Here is a 26017-nt window from a genome sequence, read left to right on the forward strand (position 1 = left end):
TGACTTTCTTGCACTCTATGTTTTCCCTATCTCTACTTCGATCTATAGGGTCACATTAATATTTGGATCGGATATTGATAGAGTATATAACATATTCTTGGGCCTCAACCATCAGCTTAAGCTTTTGGTTGAGTTGGTCCTCTAACATGATATCAGGGCCGGCGTGACACAAAGGTCATGGGTTCGAATCTCATCAACCCCTCCTTTTAAAGTGGAATTAATTCGCACCTGAAGATTGGATAATCGAGTTTGGGTTACTTTTGCCATGTTTTAGTTACACTAGAGTAGTTTACCTAGCTATTTCCTAGAGCTTAGTGAAATTTCAAATTCTCCTACTGCTTAGTCCTTAATAATCTCCTCTTCAAAAATAATTAACGTATTGGACTTTTTAAGTTAAATTCTTTTATAAACTTTGACCATATTTTAAAACTAATGTACAAGAAACAACATTATTAATTGAGATCTAGTTAATACAATTATAATGTCAATTTTTTTTTATAATTTATTTTAATACGTATAATATTAGATAGTATTTTAAAAACTGCAAAAGTCAAATGTGACAATTGATTTGGTACAGATATTTAAATAGCGCTCCACGTTGCACTAATCAAGTCAAAGAAAGATCAATGCAACTTGATGGTTATGGAGGGCCATCATAATTCATAATAATAATAAAAAAAATGTGATTATTAAAGCCATAAAACAATAATTAGATGTAAGAGGTACGGACGGTTTAGGAGTATCAAAGAGCAAAGATAGTCAAAGAAAGATCTAAAGCATAGATGGCTATGATTAAGTAGTCATTATTATTATGATTAATTGATTATTATCGTTATTACTATAATAATTATTATGAAAACATAATATCATAATTACATGTAAAGCGTACGGTCTGCCACTTGCGTTAGTCATCTCCAGCCAATTTCTAAGGTATCACGTGTCCCCACAATCTGTACAATACGGCCTGTACGAATACGCTGCATTGCATTGCATTGCATTCCAAAATTATTGATACTCGTATTTATTATGACAGCAATTCTTGTATCATACGGTCTGATTATCGAAACATCTAGTTACAACACAAACATTCAAAGTTACTATAGTATAATAGGATTTAGTATGGTAATTTGAAAAGGGGTTAATAATATATAATCTCTTGCCTTAAAGGACTAAGAGTTTGTTCATATTTACTGAGCTGAATTGAACTGAGCTGATTGGAGCTGAATTGAACTGATTGGAGCTGAGAGGAGAAAATTAGGAACTGAACTGAATTGAATTGATTGAAGCTGAATTAAAATGAACTTAACTGAAAATTAAGCTGAAATGAACATGCCCTAAGTTATACACTTTGTTCAATTTAACTAACTAAGCAAATATCATCTTTTATATTTGTATTTCGCAATTGATCAAATTCATAAAACCAAACTAAGGGCCTATTCACATTTACTGAACTAACCTGAAATGAACTGAACTGATTGGAGCTGAATTGAACTGAACTGATTGGAGCTAAATTGAACTGAACTGAATAGAGCTGTAATGAATATTTTATGAGAGAAGAAAATTAGGAGATAAATTGAACTGATTAGAGCTGAACTGAACAGAACTGAACTAAACTGAACTGAACTGAAATTAAGCTGAAGTGAACAGGCCCTAAATCATATCATATACTTACATTTGTATCTGTGTTTGTGTTTGTGTTTGTCAATCGTACCTTTCCTTATATATATATATATATATATATATATATATATATATATATACTTACATTTGTATCTGTGCTTGTGTTCACTTCAGCTTAATTATATATATATATATATATATGTGTGTGTGTGTGTGTGTGTGTGTGTGTGTGTGTGTGTGTGTGTGTGTGTGTGTGTGTGTGTGTGTGTGTGTGTGTGTGTGTGTGTGTGTGTGTGTGTGTGTGTGTGTGTGTGTGTGTGTGTGTGTGTGTGTGTGTGTGTGTGTGTGTGTGTGTGTGTGTGTGTGTGTGTGTGTGTGTGTGTGTGTGTTTTTCCATTGACTTATCAATGTATATCAGTATGTAAAAATGGTCAATGTTAGAATATACATAATATAAAAAGTCAAAACGATGCATCTATTAAGATATGTAGGTAGTGTTACCTCATCTAGATTTAAGAATACAGAGTAAGGAAGAGTTACAAACTTTAGTTACATAATACGTATAAATATACAATATGGTAACTTATCAGTAGTTAGTACTGTAGATACTCTAGATACTATTACATCAATAAATAATGAAATTAGTATTCTAAGTCCTAGGTGATAAGAACAACATAACTAAGCATAAATGATTAAGTCAAGTTGCAAATCGTACTTCCTATAAATTGAACATAGCCTACATAGGGATTCACAAATCACACCTAGCAATGTGGATTTACTGATTTTATATGTTGGTAGAAAAGGCCACTCGCTTCCTTAGTTTTATGTATGTATTCATCTTATTATGTGCATTTCACCTAGTTTTAATCTAGAAAAACCTTCTTTCTTAAGTCCAAAAACCAACCACCTAAATCCAAGGATTGTAAGTGGATATGTTGTTTGCTAGCTGGTCTTTGATATCTTTGTGTCCGCTAGTAGATCACTTTCTCCTTCCTTGCGTTTTTTTGTTGGTTAGTTAAGACAAAAACAAAGATAAGATATTATCAATAATCGACATTACTAGACACCGAATTCTTTTGTAAAAATACGAGACTTCAGTTTACATTCTACCTAGGGTGAGAAATTTATAGTCATTTAATTTGTTGTTAGGGATTAATATGAAAAGAGTACAACAATATATAGAGAGACTAATAATTTGGTTTACTATTATGAATAGTAAAACAATATAATTAGAAAATATAAACATAAGTTATTCAACATGATTGACTAAACACTTAAGTGCCTAACAATCAATGGTTCATTGAACTTTGAAATAAAAAGTAAAATATTAACTAAGATAAATTTATAAATTAGACGAGTGATTCATAAGCTAGTAAATGTTGGTTCATAGCCAATTATATGAAATAATTGTTGGAAGTTCTTGAAGTAAAACCAAGAAAGTTACGATGTTTATTCTTTTGACTGTTGGGATTTAATGGCTATTGGAATCCCTTGATTTTAGCTTCCTCTTATTGCTAATTTAATGGGCATTATTGCTGATTAATGTTGTTACTTATTGCCTAGCCGTTGCCTCCTTGATTACTCATTTTAATAGTTGGTCAATGGCACTTAATACTCCACTTATTAAGGTTGGCCGTTGCCTTCTTCTATACTTACATATATTCAAGCTTCCTTGACTACTAGATGACACACACAAAAATAAAACACTCTCTTATTCTTTTTTAAAAAATATTCTTTTGGTTTTTGGGCAAGTATTCTGAATTCCAGTCGGGTTTGTGAGTGCACACAAATTCCGGCGCCGTGCTTATCCTGGAGGGCGACCGCTTGATGTCTACTGCACCGGGGTAGCGCGAAATCGTCTTTTAGGTCAGTGGTTTACCACGACGCGGCAATTTTCAATTGGTCTACACAACATTGAGATAAGTATTTTTTCGTTTAATTTGCTTATTTTCTAACAATAATTTGATACATAAAATCATAGATCCATAATCACTTCCAATCATTTAGTTAAGTTGCAAGTAGCTAAAGTGGGAGTTTATCAATGCAATTTATTCCTAGTCCTATAGGCTAGATCCTAGTTGCTTCCTTCTTCTAGACCATTCCTATTTTTGTCCTTACTAAATGTATTTAACAAATAATTTTTTAACATTTTCGAAGGTTTTTAGCTGGATGGGCCACTAATTTATTTATTTTATATTTTAAATATAATTATTTGGGTATAATTATTGAATATAAAAGAAAGGCAAGGGCACAAAATTCAAGGTCCACGGCATCAACTTGGACTTACGTGTAGTAGCAAGTAGCAAGGGACCAGGTTCTACTTTGGGAACACAATCTTAGACTATAAACAACAATTATGGAATTATTTTTATTTTATAATGAAAAAAATGATTCAAAAAAGTCATTTTGTCAACAAAATTTAAGCTTTTACTTTCAATCCGTTGAAGGAGACCAAGAATTAATTGGTCAATTATGTCGCTGCTACTTTTGGAGTTTATAGTGATTTTGATTTTAATTGATTTGGGTGGATTTTGATGTTGATTGTATTTTTTTTTTTTTTTTTTTTTTTTTTTTGACATCATGTAAACAAACAATAAAAGAAAAAACTAACTAAATTACAGTTATATCTTCAAAGGATAAAGCCAACCCAATGGCTAACTGAGCTTTATTGTGAGCATCGACCACCATATCCCTGTCCACCTTCCGAATAGTACAAGTTGTAAACAACTTGCCCCTGTTGCGTATTTCCTGAAGCGTCCAGACTAGCCGAATATCTTTTGTGCACTCATCCTGTAACATACTAACCAAGTTAAAAGAATCAGTGTAAACTTCAACAGAAGTTAAATGAACCTTTAACGCCCATTTGAGGCTTTTCAGACAAGCCAGAGCCTCCGCATGGACTGCTGAACCAGCCGACCCAAAATCATATCCCCCCTTCCCAACATTGACATCGTGTGTTGTTTTGAGCAAAGACCAACCCAAACCCGCACGATTCCCATCATTCTTCCAAGCAGCATCCGAGATAATAATATGGTGCGAAATCGAACTCCTTTCCAAACCCAGGCTTATCAAGTGAAGACCCAGTGGAGGGGAGTAAGAAACTTCTGGAGGATGGAGAAAAGCTAATAACGAATCATCCTCACCCTGAAAAACTTCATGCGAATGCAACGAGGACAATATTCTAGAAAGGATAACACTTTTAGAGGAAGAGGTCCCTCGAAAGACCAGATCATTACGCGATGACCATATTTCCCATAAGGTAATTAGAAAGTAAATTTACCTTATACTCTTAATACCATCCATGCTATAAAAAAGTTGGATATAACTAGAAAGCCAATCCCAGAAGGGTAGCTCCCCATTAATTTCTGAGTGAATACTCAATTGACCATTAATCCAAACCCGTCTTGTAATCTCACAAAGTCGAAAAATATGGTTCACTGATTTAGACTCTGCCCCACAGCCCTCGCACGAAGTCCCAATATCTAACCCCCTACTTTGAAGCTGAGATCTGACTGCTAAACCTTCATACGAAAGTTTCCAAAGGAAGAGTTTCCACTTTGGCAAGGTATTAAGGCGCCAAAGAATGTTGTAAACACCATTCTTACTATGTCTATCTCCTTGCTCAAGGCCATCAGGAATTGAATTCTGAAGAAAACAATACGCAGATTTAATTGAAAGATTACCTGATGGATGACCTATCCAGTACATAAAGTCAGGCTTAGGGTGATCAGGAACTTCCATCGAGATGATCGACCTAGCGTCCTTGAAATCGAAGGATTGCTGGATCAGGGGAAGATTCCAGCAATTAGAAGAGGTGAGAATGAAGTCCTTGACTTTCCAAGTAGCAGCCTGCGCAAGCGTAACTGATGAAGCAAAGGTTGGAGTATAGCCTTGCACCCACTTCCCTATACCTGCTGTAACCTTGTGACCATCCCCTATTTTCCAAGCACACCCTTCCAGTAACCTGCCTTCTGCCTTTCGAAGGCCCCTCATCCCTGGAGAGATAACTTTACCTCTGAGTAAATCTTGTGTACCTGTATTCAATGAAAAGGGGTGTTTTGCTGTGTAGATCCTTGACACCAATGAATTCGGATTACGATGCATTCTCCAAACCTGTCGCATTCTAAAGGATGTGTTGAGGACCTGTAGACTACGGATACCCAGACCTCCCATTCCCTTAGGTTTATGCAAAATTCCTTTTCGTATCCAATGCATACCCCTTTCCCCTTGCTTAGCCTAAAAGAACTTGATAATCAGAGCATCAATCTTCGATAAAATAGAAACCGGAATATCCACTGTTGAAAAGACATGTGAGACCATAGATACCAGGACGGAATTTATCAAAACTAGTTTCTGAACATGTGATAGGAAAACTGTGTTCCATGAAATAATCTTCTCCATAACCTTGTCAATCAAACACGTAAAATGCGTACTTTTCTTTCCTAACATGTTGATTGGAACACCTAAATGATGACCAAAAACCTCAACCTGTGTCATTCCAAACACGTTCTTAAATTCGCACTGATTTTCCTCTAATGTATTTGGACTGAACTTTATGAAGGATTTGTTAAGGTTTAACTGTTGGCCCGAAACCAAGCAAAACCTAGATACAATGTGATTAATAGAAATACAAGAAGCCCGATCCAATTTGAAGAAAATCATTGCATCGTCTGCAAAGAAAAGATGAGACACAGTTGGTGCCCGTCTGACAACTCGGATTCCCTGAAAACTACCAATATCTTCCCCTATTTGTAGCATCCTACTTAGGATATCCATACAGAACAAAAAGAGGAACGGAGATAACGGATCACCTTGACGAATACCACACTGAGGAGAAAACCCTGTTGACACCTTACCATTAACCAGGGATTGGAATGAGACAGTGGATACACACTGTTCAATTAGCTGAATCCAATGAGGTGGAAACCCATAGGCTCGAAGTACCTTAAGGATAAACCCCCAATGAATCCTATCGTAAGCCTTACTCATATCTAATTTGATCGAGGCCAAATTAACTCCTCCTGCCCTTTTCTTATTAATAACATCTATAAGTTCCTGACATAAAATAACATTATCGCTCATATACCGTCCCTGAACAAAGGCATGTTGCGAGTTCCCTATAAGACCAGGGAGAACCTTCTTGAGACGTGTCGCTAAACACTTTAAGGCAATTTTATAGATGGTATTACACAAACTAATAGGGCGTAGATGCTTTACCTCCTCCGGATTTGCAATTTTAGGAATCATAACCAAAATAGAATGATTCCATTCCCGAAGAAGATAACCAGTTTCGAAAAAATGTTCCATCGCTTTGAACACTGATAGACCCACCATCCTCCAGTGCTTATGAAAAAATTCCGTAGTAATGCCATCCAGACTCGGAGAAGTTGACCCTTTCAAATTAAACACGGCCCTCTCTACCTCTTGAAATGTAAAAGGCCGCATTAAGTGAGTTGTTTGGTTATGAGAAATTTGAGGAAGGGCAAGCTCCCGTAGCACTAAATCGACCTCTTCATCATTAGAAGCAACCAAATCCGACTTGTACACTGACTTCAGGGAGAGATTTATTGTGGCCTGAATGTTCTCTTGACCTGTAAAAACTTTTCCGCTATCTAATTTGCAAAATTTCCTTTTTTGCTTGTCTTTGTTTCACTTTTGAAAAGAGTAGTCTGGTAGGACAGTCACCCTGTATTAACCATTGCTCTTTCATTCGCTGCCTCCAATATTGGTTTATGATAGCTACCTCACTTGATGTCGACCTTATCTTAGAAACATAATTCGACGCCGTTGTCATGCCTGAAACTTTCTCACCTTCACCACTTAAATCCTCAGAAATGTAGTTCCAGTTTATCCCCCAAAGATTTTTATTATCTAAGCACCAGTGCCGAAGACGATTCCTAGCTACATTCATTCTACGGGAAAGTACGAAGCTTGGAGAACCAGGAAAGTTTATTTTCCATACTTGGCCTATAATCTCCCCTATCTCTGGAAAATTAAGACACCAATTTTCTAATTGATATGGTCTCTTCTTCTGAAAAGATACTGAATTAGTATCCACTATGATTGCTGCATGATCAGACACTAAAATTAGCTGGTTTAAAACCTTTGTAGATGGGAAAAGGTTAAACCAACCTTGAGACATATAAGATCTATCTAAACGTTCAAGAATAAGTTCAGGAGGATCTCTAAAATTAGTCCACGTAAATCGGGGACCCAAGAAAGGAGTTTCTAAGAGATTAGAGTTAATTCTCCAATCCAAAAATTCCTCCCATCCCAAAATCAAAGGAGACCCGCCTAACTTATCTAAGTGTGATTCAATTTGGTTAAAATCGCCAACTATAAGACAGTTTGGATTGCTAGCTAAAAGAGTAAGCATTTGCGACCAAACATCTAATTTTTCTTGTAAAACAGAAGCACCATACACAAACATCACACTCCATTTATTATTATCATCATCAAGTACTGTACAAAGCACTAAATGCTTGGACTTATAAACACAAAAAACTTCCATGGAAGTCCAAGCTAGAACTAAGATGCCACCTTTAGTACCTTCCGCATCAACTCCACACACAAAAGAGGGATTACTACTACTAAGTTTACTAGCTATAGTGTTAACATCAGTTTTAGTTTCTGAGAGAAACAAAAACATGGGCAAAAAAGACCTAATTAACCAAAATACATAAGGTAACTTTGGAGATTCTAAGTCATTAGTACCCCTACAATTAAAAGATACGAACTTCACTGATCACTTGGGGGCTGTGAAAGGCCAGCCACCCCACCCAAGTGAGTATCAACATTCATATCATCTTGATTATCCTGCTACTCGGAAAAGGATTCCTCATCAGAAGAACTCCATTGAACTTTTTTCTGACGTTTGGAACTTGTAGCAGCCATCTCAAGTTGCTTGCGCTTCCTATTAGTTTCTGAGTTATCAAGTTATGAAGGTGAGATATGATTCTCCTCAACCCCATAATCCCTTTCAAGAGTGAGATCTGTGAAGCATTTCGAAGCAATGGATGATTCACCTTGACGTTTTCGCCATAACCCTAGTCCACCATTTTCTTCCCAGCTTTTTAGTCGTAACTTGCGACGCTTATGGAACCAGTCTGAAGGAGCATAATCAAGAGAGCAAAGAGAATCAACAGAATGCGGACGATAATCACTGTTAACCCTTGTTCTCTTACCTGGCCAAAATTCCCGAGCCTCTAGATTTTGTTGTTGACGAGTTGCCTGACCTGGAGAAGATTGAACCACTGCTGCTAATTCATTAAAAGGATCCTGACCTTTTGAGGCATGGTCATGATGCGTAGCTGGTGAAATTGGTGATGCTTGTACAAATTCAGAAAGGTTCGACTTTAACTCACTAAAGGAACAGTTGTTCCCAATCATGCCATGAGGTTGTGCTGGAATTGGTGAGTATATCCCATCGATACAAACATTAGGCCTTCCTTCAATGAAAGGATCCCCACCACTTGTGTACACCCCTTTTGTACGTGGCGAGTTCCACCATAGATTGGGATTTCTTATCTCAGAGCTGATAGGAAGCTTCTGCCTTGAACAATTGTTTGGGTTATCAACATGTTGCTCCTCAACACGGTATAATTGAGTTGCCGTCTCAAAATTTTTCAGAAAAGCATCTTGACGAGCATTTGATGATTCACCAATCTCATAAACTGACGATTGAGAAAAAGGCCTATGAGCATTAGGGTTGCCCTGAGTGTAAGCTGGGCTAGTGAAATACTGAGCATAAGGATCTTCCCCTAAACCAAACCTCGTACCAGGATATAACTGAGCATATGTATGCGCTGGTGAAGGAGAAACAACGGGACTTATAGTTTCTTCAGATGAAGTTAAATCCTCAAACATAACATTTTGAGGTGAGTCTGATGCATTGAAAAACTCTGGTTCTGATTCAGAAGAAATTACATGATTATGGAAAGACCCATTAGCTCCCAACGCCCCATCATCCGGATTACTATCATCATCATCATCATCATCTCCTGGAACATTAGGATTATCTTCCACTTGAGCATCCATACCAAGATGGAGAAGATTAACTCTAGTGTTTCTATTGCAATATGTATCTGGAAAACCTTCAATACGATTGGTATAGAAGGGTAAATCTGCAGGACCATGTAAAAGTTGAAACCCAGAAGATTCAAAGCCTTCTAGTCTCGCTCTAATTCCTCTACTAGCTCGATACGCAGAAAGCATACAATTACTAGTATAATGACCAACACAGCCACACTTCTTACAAAATTTAAAAATCCCTTCATATCGAAAGTAATCCAGGCCGCATTATGATTTGCCAACGGGATATTGCATCCTAGGATTAAGGGTTGAGAAAGATCTAGACGTACCTTTGCCCTGTATTCTGGTTCGTCATTAATTCCAGGCCCCTCAATATCAAGCTCTTCAACATAACCAATCAAGCGAAGTGCCTCCAAAGCCCACTCAGGATCTAGAAAATCTAGTGGTAAGCCACAAACCCTTACCCATAAGCTTGCAATACAGAAATTTTCATTTACAGGAACCAATTCTCCTTGTCCGCAACGAAAAGTGATGATACGACCATCAATAATGGTCGTATGTTTCTCCAGCAGGGCTTTCTTATCTCTAGGGTGTTCACAAAAGAACCCAAAATAACGACCTACCCTTTTCACAATTATAGGAGCTCGTTTGTACCATCTAGAGCAGATAACATCTTGGACCACTCCTCGACTTGGAGGATTAGGGCCAAAGAAAACCCCAATAACTGCCAGATTCCAACTTTGACTAGGTCCCCTACTATTCGCAATTGAAGAGTCTAAAATAACTCCCGAGCGATAAAGCCTCCAATAATCTTCCATGCTCTTATAAAGAAACGACCAAGAGAATAACGAGTACAGAGGAATATATTTTAAGAAAGGCAAAAACAGAGGAGATAGCAATAAAAATTTGAGAAAGGAGACTCAATTTATAGAGAAAAGGGATGGGGGGTAAAAGGAGATAAATTAATTAAGGATTAAGAAAGAACTTGCATGTATGAGGACAGATGTTGCCCAACAAACTGAAGAACAAAGCAAAATTAAACACCTAGCTTCCCACTGAAGCAGAATTAAACACCTTGCTATGGTAAACAGTACCTATAGTTTACCTTAGGAGTAGATATAGAGGACATCAATCCACGCTGAGATCCCGACAAGTGTAATCGTAGAGCCCAACCAAGAACAAATAGGAACTCAAGAACAAGAACCCTAGAACTGAGCTAGGGATGCGACTCTAAAGAAGTTAATTTTAGAGAGAATTTGACCTGTGTGCTTAGAGAGAATTTTTTTATTGGTGTTTGATGTTGATTGTAAGCTTGGTGATGAAAGTATGTTACTCTCCATGTTTATTACGGAGCAATTTTGACTTCTCTTATGTGATCTGCATATTCATAGAGGATAGGATTATCTTCGAATTTAGGGTCTGGTCTGATTTATTAAACTAAGCTGAACTGAACTGATTGGAGCTCAACTGAACTGAACTAAATAGAGCTGAAATGAATTGATTATGAGAGAAGGAAATTAAGAGCTGAACTGAACTGAAATGATTGGAGCTGAACTGAATTGAAATTAAGCTGAAGATAATCTTAACATATTTCTAAACTTAACTTATTTTGTTTTTATAAACTTGTGAATATATTTACCTTATTGTAATTCTGTTTTTGTCTAAAACCTTATTAATTATTAATTATCAATTATTAGTTATTAATTATTAATTATTAATTATTAATATTAAATATTAAATACTAATTATTAAATATTAATTATTAAATATTAATTATTAATTGTAAAATATTAATTATTAATTATTAATTGTTAATTATTAATTGTTAATTATAAAATATTAATTATTAATTATTGATTGTTAATTATAAAATATTAATTATTAATTATTGATTATTAATTATTAATTATTGATTATTAATTAGATGTCTACACTAAACTAATCACAATATTCATTTCACCCATATCGGTTACACAAACTAGCCACCCACGAGACGGAGAAATTAAACTATGTACTGCCACATGCCATCAAGATCATCCTCTGGAGTCGGCAAGTCTAGCTTATTGATGTTGCGGTTGTAGAAGCTGTATAATAAGTAGTTCACTTGCATAAATATTGCCACTTTGAGGTGCAAGCATTAGCCAAGGGGTTTGACGCAATGCTGCTGATTTATTAGCAAGTTTCATAAATGTTAGTTTTTCAAGGGGCGAGATTAAGGGTATGTTCTGTTCACCTTATTTTTACTTATTTCAGGTGTAATAAGTTTAGATAAGTTCAGTTCAGGTTTGATAAGTTCTGATAAGGGTTACTCAAGTACAAATTACAACTAAAATAAGTTTTAATAAGGTCTAATAAGTTCAGATAAGTTCAAGTAAGTTCAGATTAGTTTAGATAAGTTCAGATTAGTTCAGATCAGTGAAAATCAGATGAATAGTAAGTATGCAATCCATCAACTAATACAATTTGCAATTGATTTACAAAGGATGGTGGAAGGTCAATCATCAATTTCATCCTGTATACAATTTGAAAAAAAATTAGTTTCATACAGTTATTTTCTTTCTATTTTTTCTTCAAGAATTAGTTTATTTTGTTGTTTAAACGAAAATTTTACAAAACATGTAGCCCTTATACATGTGCTAATGTTAATTGTATAAGATTAAAAAAATTAGTTTGTATTAATATTTGTTATTACTATTGAAAAATAAATGTTAACTTTAAATTATTAATAGAAACCCGTGCATCGCATAGGCTTAATTTTGTATATATGAAATTTAAGAATTTGTATTTAATTGTCATCGTATTTAAAAAAAACGAAGAATAATGATTGAGAATTCAAATTATTAAAAAAAAATTTATCTTTTGATATTAGAGATTCTAATTTATATAGATATTTGATAAATATAATGTATAAACTTATAACTTAATTACAAAAAATCATCATAGCCTAGATCAATTAATCAAAAAAAAAATAATTGCAAACAATCGCCACATAAGGAAAATTATGAATAAGATTTGAGATGATTTTATTTTAATTTATGTGCCATGGACGTTAAGAAAAATCCATGAGTAATGATTTAGGATTTAAATAATTTTAGAAAAACAACCTTACAAAAATTATCCAAATATCTAACGAAGAAAATAATATACATAATAAATAAAAATTATATTTTATTTTAGAATTTAAAAATAAATCCACATAATAATTAATTAATGATATGAAATACACATTTTATTTTAAAATTAAAAAGTATATATGATTTAGGATTTTTCACATTTGGTTACATTTTAAAATACGTAAAAATAATAATTATCCTAATCTAATCTTTGATAGCAAGTTAATTAAATATTATAGGATATAATTAAGAAAATAATCCTTTCAAACCGCAAAAAATACAATCGCCACATAAGCAAAATTAAAAAAAAAAATCATCCTTAAATTATTTATAATTAGGATTTAATTTATTTATTTATAATTTATTTTATAATTATAAATTATCCTTTTATGAAAAGTATGCATGAAAAAACCGTGCATCGCACGGGCTTTCATCTAGTGATTAAATAAAATAAGGTAGTGAAGTTTGGCTAATTGAAATTGAATAATAAAAAAGAAGACATTGGTGTTCGATTATATTGATCAAAGGCAAAATGATGAGACCTCTTAGAGAAATGTTTTTGGAAAAGTGAGGCTTTTATTTGGAGACGGTGTCAATAGTTATTAGCTTTAATCAAAAATCACAATTTTACTTTAGTAAAACCTTAAGTAATTACGAAGTAGGATAAGACTTTATTATACATATATTGTCTCGTCTATGATTGTGGGACAAGTGGCGCAAATTATACCACCTATTTTTGTCAACATATTTACAGTTTTCTATGTTTAAATTTTTAGAAAAAACCATTAACATAAATTGTATGGACTAATCACTAATATTTATTTTGATTTGCAAGTTTATGTTAATTCATATCTATAAATTTTTGAAGGCAAAAGACAGTCATTTTTGTTTGCAGAACTTTACTTTCACATATGACAAAACACTTGGTTCAACAAATTAAATATAAGTTATATTAGTGAGAATTTAAGTATCAATGAGGAAAAAAGTTTGATTAGTGAAACTAAGTTTTATGAGAAAAATAAAATTTTGTAGACATGAACTCCGCACAAAAATTAGTTATATAAAGAAGATGTCGTTACTGCCATGATTTTTTTGGTCGAATAGGAGACTATAACAGGAGTATTACTTAATAATACTAATCACATACTTAGGGTGGCTAATTTTTTTTAATTAAAATTACGTAATCATGAAACTTATAGTCATTCTACCAAAAAATTAAAAATGCAAAGGTAAGCAACTTTGTCAAATAGAATTTCTCATTCACTTGCCTTCGGCATCTTGTAAAAATCATACTACACTGATTAATACGATCTAATCTAAATTTACAATTTTCCAAGAATTAATCCTTATGGACTTCTTGTTTTTTTCCCTACCCTTAGGAAAGAATTAAAGTCTAAAATAATTAGGGGTAAAACAAAGAAACAATAAAAAATATAATGGCTACCATTAAACTACTATAGCTTGAAACTATGAAAGTTCCTTTCAAAATTTGTTGCTATGAGGAAAACCTTTTGTACAATTGCTGTGGCTCCTCTCTTCTTATTTCCCATTTACTATTTATTTCCTTGAAGGCTGGTTCCTTTCTTGATCTCTTCCGTTTACTTCATATCATAAAATAAAGAACGTGATCCAATCCATTTAATTGAGAGTTATCAGCTCTACTTTACTCGTTAATTTTCTCATCCGATAATTTTTTTCCCGGACTTCGAAAATACTTTGGATATCAATAAAGATTGTTTTTCTCATCTCAAATCCAATATCATCTAGTTTTGTTATCTTCTTGATCAAAGTAGCTTAGAATCCCAATTTTAGGACTTTTAAGCTAATCTTGACTTTTGAGGGTTAATTTAATGGGAAGGCCATTCTGGGGAAGTGCAAATGGGCCATACTGAATTTCGTTTTGTGGGCCAATGATAGACCATCTGCAAAAAAATAAAACCCATGATCAGAAAAATATCATAACTATTTAACTAACATTAAATACACTATTTATAGAAACTAATCATTTATTTTATTTTATTTTTATTTATGTAAGAAAAATTTAAGTTAGAGAATAGTGATAAAAATGTACCTGTACTTTGTGGTTATGTGATGTAACATAACAAGAATCTCTAGCTTTGCCAGTTCATTGCCAGGACATGAGTGGATCCCACTGCCAAATGGCAAGAATGTATTGGGTTTTGGTGCCACCTGTAGAAAATAAAAATAACACTTTGAGTACAAAATCTTGATTTGACTTGATTGTATTAGTTAAAGTTCATGGAAATATAAAGATTTGCAACATAGGTAGATCATGAATATCATGAGTAAACTAATTAGCAAGATTGGTCAACCAACTTGCTAAAATTCAAACACAAAGTATATGATATTAAAAAATACGTATTCAATTTCAAATATTCTTTTATCATACAGTAAAGTTTGAGATTATTATGAGAATATAACATCGGATTAAGTAATTTTTCGAGTTGATTCAAAAAGGTAAACTTAATCTAAAAAGATGAAAACAAAAGCCGTGTTATCAACCTTTAAAGGGGTTGGTGAAACACACCCTTGATATAGTAAGGAATTTATTTCAAGTATGTACGAGTAATTACGTACTGTAGTATTTAATTTAGAAAAAAGTAAAAATAAAAGAGAAACTTTTGAAAATTAATTACCTCAAATCTAGAGGGGTCAAACTTCTCAGGCTCAGGGAAATTTTCAGGACTATGGTGAATATTCCTGAATAATGGGAGTACTTTCCACCCTTTAGGAATTAGGTACCCTATAATCCAAAAAAAAAAAAAAATGTTAGAGAGAGAAAAAAAATATATAGATTTAGAGAGAGAAAAAAGTGGGAAAACTAATTAGGGTAGCAAGGAAACAAAAATACTGACCTTCATACTCAACATCTTCAACAGCTTCCCTAAAAGTGAAGGATAAAATTGATGCTACCCTTAATGTTTCTTGGAGTACCCTTATTGTTAAGGGCATTTTCTTGGTATCTGCCCAACAAAGTACCTTTTCTTCACCACTTTCCTTTTTTTCTTTAATTATTGCTTCTTGTTCTTCCTGAAAAAAATGTCACCATTGTACAAATCTTTTTATTAGCCCCACATAACCTTAACATTTGGAAAACTTTTACTAGTTCCTATTTTGTTAGATAAGATCAATTTCGACCACGTATTGTATATGTAGTCCTCTTACTGGACCGACGACTGTAGTTTAATTAACTACAGTGTTGTCAGAAGAGGATTACATTTACAGTCGATAAAATTATAAATATGATTGATTTGGAAGTACGTCGAAAATAATAATTAGTGTGTATGTAGTATGTACCGTGACTGCTTGAAGTACGGAGGGGTTGTCCGCGAGGTACTTAAGGATCCAAGTAAGGACACTCGCGGTAGTGTCTCTCGCGGCAAAAATAACACCAATGACGTTGTCAGCAATTTGTTCGTCGGTGAGGGATTCTTTGTCACCCATAAAGGAGGATAGCAAGTCTTGGTGGTCCTTCTTCATCTCTCTTCTAGTTGATATGATTTGGGCCAATATTTGGGCCAATTCTTTTCTAGCTTTCATGGATTTATTGAAAAGTGTTCCTGGTAAATTGATTGGCATTGAATTATACCCTTTTTCTAATATGTAGTAACACCTCTTTAGATCTTCTCTGTAGTTCACCTCATCCTTTCCAAATATTGACAACAGAGCCACATTGAATGTGTACTGCAAACAACAAAAATTAAAAAAATAAATATCCCAATTTACATAAATACAAAACAATTCGTAAATGATTACTGTTCGGAATTAGTTGTCACGTTCAGAATACAATCTGAACCAGTAAATGTCATGTCGTGTTCAGAATGTATTCTGAACTTTTCAGTAATGTGACAACTAAATCCGATATAATTTTTTATTTTCTGGGTGAACTTACAGTTTTCATCTCTTGGAAGGTGTTGATGAAGGATCCTTCAAGAGACTTAAGGGATTGTGAGGCAATCGAGTCGATATCAGAAACAAAGCTTCTGATAGCCCCAGGCATGAAGGACTGAAGAACAAGTTTCCTAAGTTTGGCATGGTAATCACCTTGGTGAAAAAAGATAGCTTGTTTACCCAACATCCTTTCTTTACTAGCAGGAAATGTTGGTTTAAACAAATTTGATCTTGTTGATAAAACGAATTTCGCCGCTTCCGGGCTAGAAATCATCACACATGGACAACCCAATATGTGTGTCTTAAACACGGAACCAAACCTATAACAAAAATAAAACAGAGAAGTTTAGCACCTAATTATCACCCGAAAATAACATATTGCCTAAAAAAAAGAAGAAAAAATGACATACTTTTTAACTTTGTTAGCAAAGAAGACATTTGGGTTTTGTGAGTAAAGTTGGAAAGTTTCGCCTATGTAAGGCCATCCTAAGGTACCCGGAGGAAGGGATAGTTTAGGAAAGCGGCGACCGGAGAAGGCGAAAACAGGGGATTTCAGGGCATAGTTAAGGATCAAAATTGCACCTAATGTAACAAAAGCTACCAAAATGATCACCATTTTTAAATGTTTGTATTGTATTTAGTAGTGAGCTTTGTTGTCTATAGTATAATAGAAATAATGAATAAGAATAAGAATAATAAGAATGAATAAGAATGATAATAATAATGATGATAAAATTAACTAGTAAGTAGTACTAAGTTTATTACTAGTAGTAATGGTTGAGACAAAAAAAATAAGTTTGCGATGAAATTGTGAAGATGTGAAGGTGTATTTATAGGGAACGAAAGAAAGGAAGAAAGAGGTGAATGAGTCTTTCAATTACAGCTCGAATTCCACACACGGATTCTCCCTCCAGCTCATGTCATCTCTCTTTTAGAGAGAGAAAACTTAGTGAGAGAAATTGCACGTGTCACTTCTTCAGCTTATAGACCTCATTTAAGAGCTATTGGTTGACTATCATTAATTTAATTAGCATTTATTTAATTCAACAATTAGTAGAAAACTAGAAACTACTTTGTAAGTATTAGCTTAGCTATAATATTATACTTCCTCCGTTTTTTTAAATGTAATGTTTTGACTTTTTGCACTATTTATCTAATTCAATTTGACTAATATTAGTGATTTATACATAAAAAAAATGGTCTTATGACTGATATTCAATTGTGATACTCCGTGATTTTGTTTATTGATAATAAAAAATATTATTGGTTTTCGAGTCTAGAAAATATGGTACAGTTAATAAAAACTGAGGAAGTATTTACAATCACGAGACTTTGTTCGATGATACTACCTCTATTCCATAATAATCGCCACATTTTGACCTATTTTTACTATTCATTTGATAACATTGACTATATCTTTTAAGTAATTTTTATTATAGTAATGTTATTACATATGGATGGTCAAAGTCTTACATTGACACGTGTAATAATTTTGACTGTATCAATTATCATGAAATAAATAGAGTTTTCCTTTTAAAGCTTGGACCTAAGATAATGGATATGAGTTTCTGTTATGTATGGTAAGATTAGATCAGTGTGAGATTTGATCGTTGTGCTGTCTGAATTTATTGTAAATTTTGTTCCCACTGTGATTTATTTCCAGTTTCATAGTTACAAATTACTGTGATTTGTTATTCTTTTCTAGAGCTAATCTAGTTTTTACACCTACACAAAAAGATCTTTGAGAAATATTCTAAAAATCATGTCATAAAATTTGGTATACGTGTATATATCTAATCCTTTATTCCTATTTTTATTTTGTTGACATAGATATTATTTCTTATTTGTAATATATATAGAAAATTCTTATTATATGTGATAATGTGATATACTTCTTATATTACAACTTAATTGTATAATAGATTAATAGGGACTACAGTAAAAAAAAAAAAAAAAAAAAAAACCGTATTTGATAAGTGTAACACTTAAAAAAAAAAGGAGTAATTATAACCAAATAAAAAAAACGTTATTACTCAAATAAACATATGGACAAAGTTACTTTTTTGTAATTAATTGATGTTACTTGTACCATAAATTAGGGTTACCCTTACTCGTATGGATAAAAAAAGGTTACATTACTCTTATAAAAAATTAAATATGGTCATAACATGTGGCTAACCACACACAAGACTTGTCGAATGTGTATATTTTATGTTTATTTTTAGGGAAATAGATGATGAGTGATTTAAGTAATTTAAGGACAACTTGCATAATACTCCTTCCATTTTCTTTTGTTCTTTTTTTCTTAAAAATCATGGGAGGAACTAATAAAACATTAAACAAAGGCATTATCCATTTATTTCATAATAACAAAGAATGAATTTACAAATTTCATTTAAAATATTGAAAAGACAAACTTCAATACAATTTGGAATAGTGATGTGCATTACTACACTTTGAGATGGTGTAAAACTTACCAACAAGAGTTGACTCAAGTGCTTATCAACTTGATGTTGTTTAAGGGAGATCTCAAGTTCGAGCTTCACCAACTGTAGAAAACTCTTGTTGGGAGACTCATTCATCATAAGCCAGATGTCCAACCCAGGTCAGATTTGAATATAGCTGGAGCTAAGCTCCAGTGAATTGGGTGGGGCATGCAAACTCAAAAGCTCCAGTGAACCGGGTGGGGCAAACTCAAAAAAAAAAAAAAAAAGGCAATGTGTGAAACTTAATTTAAATAAATGTGCATATAATAATACATAAATAGTTGGAATTTAAAAAGGAATTTTTAATTTTACCACCCAAACAAAAACCTATATTCTACATACCACACCACTAAAAAATTAAATTTATTCTATATTTTACGTTACCTTCTCCTTTAGTAATTTTTAAGGAGGTGGTAAAACGTAGATCGAATTAAATTCATTTGAATAATGATTGCAGGAATTTTCTGGGTGAAATTTAGGTTTTGGGTTTGAATGCTGCAAAAGAAGGGAATAAATTTCGGTTTGGATTGGATTCTAATTAGAAAAACCGAATTAATTCGGTTTGGTTTAAATTGGATCGAATCTTAATTCGGTTTGAGAAATCCAAAACCGAAATAATTTGGATTGGATTCGATTTTGGCTATAATCCAATGTGCAAATCGAACTTTCACCCCTAGTTTTTCTTAATATATATCTCTTTTTAGTTTCTTATATCATTAGATAAGAAGTTAATACAACAAAAATATTACATGTATATTCGGTTAATTATATTCTTAGTAAAGTACATAAATAAATTTAGAATTTCATTTGCTTTCTGTTAAATTAAAGGACCAAAACTCTATCACTTTTGATTTTAAGCAATAGACAATGTGTCTCATCCCGTCTTATTTGTTTAGTTCAATTATGTAAACTACTTTGTTAGTTTAGATGAACTACTACGAAAGGGGGGGTGAATGGTAGTAGGTTCCAATCGCGGAACTTAAGCGGAAATGAGCAATAAAAACATAAAGAAACTTAAAGCACACAGCAAGTTTTACGAGGAAACCATCCAGTGCCTAACTGGAAGTAAAACCTCGGCCCTATTGGGACTTATAAACAAATTCCACTATAATAGGCAACTCTCCTAGTACAACCTATTACACAGACCTTTGCTCCGCAAGTTCCTCCTAAGACACTTGCTAATTGACAGGAACCTATCCTATCAGACCTAAGACAAACTCAGGCACCTTTTTCGACCCAAGACACACTCAGGTTCCTTTCTCGACCTAAGACACACTCAGGTTCCTTTTTCCCACTTGCAACCCAAGACATACTCGGGGTGACTGACTACCACTCGAATTTTAGAGAATTCAAACTCATACACTCAAACGTGAATTTAAGAGAATTCACAATCTCACCCCAAAACCAATTACAACTCAAAGACACACTCTAACACATAAATGGAAAGCTACACATGAAACCCGAAATCAAAATGATAAAGCTTAAACCTTTGGCAAACTTACTCTTAAGCACTAAGTGGTTTTCACGCTTAAAACTCTCATTTTGCTAAGCTGAAACACTTCTATATTTATAGGAGTTTCTCAGCTTCTCAAACTAGGGTTTTCGCAAACGAGATAGATCAAACAGAAATCTGATCTTATCTTCTTTAAAACCGAAACCAAACAGATTTAATTTCGCTTTTATGAAAACCAGATTTTATCAAATTCGTTTTTGCTAAAAGATAGAATTTTATGAAAAAGATAAAACCAAGTTAAACCAGATTTTAAAAGATAAAATCAATTAAGTACTTTTTCACAAAACTTATAATTATCTTTTACGAATTAATTAGTTTGCCAAGCTTTATCTGATTTCTAATAAGTTTCATGCATATCTATCATTTATATGTTTACATCATCCTACGAAAACAAACTTATCTTTTACACAACTATAAGTTATGAAGTCTATCTTCTTCGGTTGATATCTTGATCTTTGCCTTGATCCTTGGTTGTTGAGGCTTGCCCCATCATTACACCGGAACCAGGTCGTTACAACCCGTTTTGAAGTTCCTAATGAGAAACTTCGGGAAGTTCCATCGCTGGAACTCTTCTTCTGTCTTTTACTTGTCCTCATGGATCTTCTAAAGTTCCTTTGTCCCAGTTCCTACTTCAGCCCTCTATGTTTACTGAACCTGCCAACATCACAACACTAGAAAATCCTTATTAAAAGGAAGTTTGCTCAATTCTTAGCATCATCATCAAAACCTCATAAGGGTCAACATACTTCCTGTTATGTTTGTTATGTACACCATGGCTAAAACGTTTATAATACCTACGAAATGTTTAATATTCTTAATACCTACAACTGTTTATAATGTACACCATGGCTGAAATATATATATATATATATATTTTTTTTTTAATTTTCTTTAAATGCCTTTTATATTTGCAGTTGCAAACATGATCTTTAATATTCCATGCATACATTTAGTGCCTTTAGAGTTAGTAGAGTTATAAGATAAGGTTATATCATATTATCATTTGATATAATAACAATAATCGTTTTTCAGTCACTTCCCTTACTTCAACGGTCCTACAAAAACTATCTCATTTGATCAATTTTTGTGTACAGGAGAATTATAGTTGAATGGAAGGATATTAGTGGGACAGAGAGAGTATATATATTCTTTGCGATAAACTAGTTTCAAGCTTGGAAATATCTAGATATCCTTACAAAATCTATACAAGTATAAATTTAGTAAACTATTTAATTGTAACATGCAATTTTGAGAAAACACAAGATGAATTTATAAATTTTCAAAAGCATGTACATAATTTATAATAATAGATGAATCAAGAAAACAGAATTGTAGGTAAAACCTCGTAAAAGAAATGAAGACGAAAAGTAGGGAGAATTCCAAAGAATAACAAGAAGATAAGAAATGTTACAAGTATAATCTAAGGAATATTTTAATCATAAAGTAAGGATTAGCAAAAGAAAATGATATTAAGTATATATTTATATAAATAAATGGGAAGATTTAAAGGTGATCATGAAAGTGGTAAGAGCCAACGACCCTTAAGCAACGCTAAAGGGCTGAATTACTGACTTTTAAAAAGGTTTTTAAGTATACCAGTAGGAACTAGGAAGTAGAGTGTAGGGACTATTCATTTTGGCTCTATCCTTTGTTTTTACCCAATATTACAACTGGATTTTTTGATTTATATCATTATTTATTTATTTATTTTGTTTATAATATTTTTGTTTTTATTTTGAAGATAAGGTTGTTAACATCATGTATATTTGTTGGCGCGTTTTTGGTAAAGTTTTTTTTTGGAAATATAGGTTTAATTATAGTATCATTTCATGGACAAAATGTTATCAAGGAATTTAGATTAAATTAAGGGGATATTTATAGCACCAAAGTCACATCATGAGAAAAACCCACCATAAGGTTTATAATGGGTGTATGAGCATCACAAGCATGGTGCTACTTTACAATGTTGCATAAGCAAACTTTGATTTAGATTTATATGAAGTACGGAGTATTATTTAATGGGTATATCCATTGATTGAACATGAAATTGCTTATTTAATATATTATATTTGATTGCTCAACAAATTTATCAACCAATTTCCATTTGTTTCAATGCACACAATTATGCTATATATTTCATACTCTTTATATTATATTGTATTTCGATCCTGTTATGAATCTTTCACGGTAATTAAGAATAGTGGAAGATTACATAATTAGTACAGTACAGTAATTTTTTTTTTATTCATAATAATTGTTTCCATGAACAAAATACCATATGCATATTTCATGATAAAGAAATTGTTCCAAATGAATATTTTATTCATTAATTATGAGTACAACTTTAATTTCTTTCTTTTTTGAGAAAATAATAACACATTTTTCATTATAATGAGAGTATTTATAGTTTAAAGGGAAATAAAATGAAATAATCATTTTGGAACCTCAGAGGGAAATAGAAAATTAATTTAAGGCCGAGTCTTGTTCTTTTGGACTTATTTGTAGTGAAGCTTAGCTTAGTCTCGGTCGTTTTAGTTCAGTTCAATTCAAATCAATTATTATTATTATTATTATTATTATTATTATTATTATTGTTATTATTATATCAAAAAAAAACCTACAGAGTCAATCAATTTACAAGAAATTGGTGGGGAGCCGAGATACAATCTGGGCCCCCACCCCTCTAGCTATAGCGAACCCGATCCTGCTGAAAATGTGAGCAGCTGCACGAGCACCAATATCCTGAGTCTTAGCGAACGCCTGAACCCGCTTCAGCAACGCAATAGCATCCTTCTCTAATTCCCCCAACGAAGAAAAGGAGAAAGGAAGAAAACCATAGCCAATAGCCCTGCAACACGCCCCATACTTGTCCCGCTTCCGCTGAGCCGCCGCCGACACAACACGTTATTATTATTATTATATCTCAAAAACAAAAGTCATACAACCTACAAAAAATTAGTGGGAAGCCGGGATACAATCTAGGCCCCCACTCCTCTAGCTATAGAAAAGCCTAAGCTAGCCTAGTAAAAATATGAACAGCAGCACGAGCCCCGATGTCTTGAGTCGTCGAGAACTTCTGAATCCGTTTCAGCAACGCAACAGCCTCCTTGTCTAATCCCAAGTGAAGAAAAGGAGAAGGAAGGAATCCATAGCCAATTGCTCGACAACTAGATTCATACTTGTTCCGCTTCCAATGAGCCGCATCAACCACAGCCCGTCCAGGGACAAAGTCAGATAGCCCCAACTGTGTCAAAGGAGAAGACTTGTCAAATCAACACAGACATCACGACCACGATTATTATTACTATTATTATTATTACTATTATTATTATTATTTATTATTATTACTACCATTATTATTATTACCATTATTATTATTATTATTATTATTTATTATTATTATTTAATTAATTATTAATTCAATTCAATTCAAGTTGTTTTGGCTTAGTTTCTTTCAATCTAATTCAGCTCAAAAGAATAAGGCCTAAATTGTGATACATGAGTGCTATACATATTTTAAGGCCACTTAGGGCCTATTCTCTTCACCTTAATTATTCTAAATAATTTCAGGTTTGTTGATAAATGTTACATACACAAATTTAATTTACAAACAACTATAAAAAGTTTTTATATATGAGGTGTAATAAGTTTAGAAAAATTCTAATAAGTTTAGATAAGTTAAAATCAGGTGGATTGAAATACACTCTTAGGGCCGCCTGTTCTCATTGACTGAACTCAGCTGAACAGAACTCAACTGAACTGAACTGAGCTGAACTGAACTGAACTGAAATGAATATTTTATAAGAGAAGCTAGGAAATTAGGATCTGAACTGAACTAAACTGAGCTGAAGTGAACTGAACTTAATTTCAACATATGAGAACAGACCCTTAGTTGATTACTCTTAACAATATCATCAGTTATTATTTTTTTTTTGTGGCAGGAATATAGCCAAATATTTAAACTATTCATCCTTATTGCTTTCTCTATTTTTTAAGCTGATATGACACCCCTTTTTTTTTATTTGTTTTTTTTATCATGTTTATAAAAGCACAAGTTCAATGATTGACGATATATCTAATTTTGTTAAAAAAAAAAAATTTATTAAAAATTTACTTGCTCTGTCTTTTTTTTTATTTATTTAATATTGCACCATTTGCCTTTTAAAAAAATTTCACAAATATTGCACCATTTATTTTGGAAAAGAAATATCTATATTCACACAGCAAGTACCTAATATATATCCTTACATTTCAACACTTGATATTAGTTTATGTTTACAAGCACATGAGCAATTTTTGTATATTTACTTTTCTCTCTCATCCTTTTTTTCACTACGAGTACCTAAAAGCTTGTATCTAATGCTTATAGTGCAATATTAACAAACGAAGGAACTACATTGATACAATTCTAACAAAATCTCACTTGACTAACTTTTTCCAATCACAAAAATTAATCAAAGTATAGTTTGTGGAAAATGGTAAAAATCAAAACATGTCGACCAAAAAAACAAAGGAAGTATTTCTCATTTTGTCTCTCTTCTTCTCTTTCTTGATTCAATCTTTGTCAAACTTTTCCTTTTTCCTTTTCTTTTAAAGATGTTGTCGAATTCGAAAATGTGATATACTGTTCCATGATAAGAGTTGACATAAGCTGAGCAAGCTTCATTATTCATCAATCATCATTGAGTATTAAGTAATAGCTATTTTAATTTATTTGGAATAATTGTAAATATTTGGTTTGTGATAAACTTTGTTGCATGAAGGCGCGCAATTCATAATAACTTGCTACAAGTGGCAAGACTGGCAAGAATTTTATTAAACCACAGTTTGTTCCAATCCAAAACCTAAAACAATAATTAAAAAAAAATTATTTTTAAACAAATAAAAACAGAAGTTTGTTCCAAGACTTTCAAGCTCATTATTTCAAGTGTTTGGTTTAAAGAAACATCAAACCAATTTTACCTCAACACTTGGCTATTGTCCACTAATTTAGCACATCAAGAATGAAGTTATATCTTATATGTGCATAAGGATAAGAATAAGGATCATAGAAGTTGCATTGATTTCTTAAATATTTTCAAGCAATATATTTATGAGAAGAAAACCTATCACATATATACAATCACAAACAAATTACTCCGTATGTGATATTACCAATTACTACACATGTTGATTGGTATTAATACAAAAATAATTTGTAAAAACTTATACATAACCAACAACAACGATTGCAAAAAATAATAGGTATATAATTCATCGATAAATGAATACTTAATGACAAAGTTTATCTAAGTAATATCATTTGACTTTGACTACCTCATAACGCTTTTAATTATACTGAT

The 26017-nt window shown here is 32.7% G+C and overlaps 2 protein-coding genes across 2 annotated transcripts; both read right to left on the bottom strand.

Moving 5' to 3' along the window:
* Window positions 1–4230: 4230 nt before the first annotated feature.
* Window positions 4231–5793, bottom strand: LOC145596767 (uncharacterized). The gene is made up of 2 exons (XM_081652968.1): window positions 4901–5793; window positions 4231–4801 (listed from the first exon to the last, which is right to left on the bottom strand). The coding sequence occupies exons 1-2, from the start codon at window positions 5791–5793 to the stop codon at window positions 4231–4233; spliced, it is 1464 nt and encodes a 487-aa protein (XP_081509094.1).
* An 8201-nt stretch (window positions 5794–13994) lies between these two features.
* On the bottom strand, window positions 13995–17450 carry LOC145597655 (abscisic acid 8'-hydroxylase CYP707A2-like). The gene is made up of 7 exons (XM_081653873.1): window positions 17087–17450; window positions 16678–16996; window positions 16083–16469; window positions 15641–15815; window positions 15422–15528; window positions 14836–14954; window positions 13995–14686 (listed from the first exon to the last, which is right to left on the bottom strand). Exons 1-7 carry the CDS (start codon window positions 17290–17292, stop codon window positions 14587–14589), a joined length of 1413 nt encoding a protein of 470 aa, XP_081509999.1. The 5' UTR covers window positions 17293–17450; the 3' UTR covers window positions 13995–14586.
* Between the last annotated feature and the right edge of the window lie 8567 nt (window positions 17451–26017).

The sequence above is a fragment of the Chenopodium album genome, chromosome 20 (assembly GCF_948465745.1).
Source record: "Chenopodium album chromosome 20, dcCheAlbu1.1, whole genome shotgun sequence".
Taxonomy (NCBI): Eukaryota; Viridiplantae; Streptophyta; class Magnoliopsida; order Caryophyllales; family Amaranthaceae; genus Chenopodium; species Chenopodium album.

Bases quoted from the DNA above. Each gene is read 5' to 3' on its own strand.
- LOC145596767 (XM_081652968.1), bottom strand. From the start codon at position 5,793: ATGGGAGGTCTGGGTATCCGTAGTCTACAGGTCCTCAACACATCCTTT. The intron at 4,802-4,900 runs GTAAATTTACTT...TATCCTTTCTAG, and splicing joins GATGGTATTAAGAGTATAAG to AATATTGTCCTCGTTGCATT.
- LOC145597655 (XM_081653873.1), bottom strand. From the start codon at position 17,292: ATGGTGATCATTTTGGTAGCTTTTGTTACATTAGGTGCAATTTTGATC. The intron at 15,816-16,082 runs GTACATACTACA...CATTTTTTTCAG, and splicing joins CCGTACTTCAAGCAGTCACG to GAAGAACAAGAAGCAATAAT. The intron at 14,955-15,421 runs GTAATTAATTTT...TATTTTCTACAG, and splicing joins TTGACCCCTCTAGATTTGAG to GTGGCACCAAAACCCAATAC.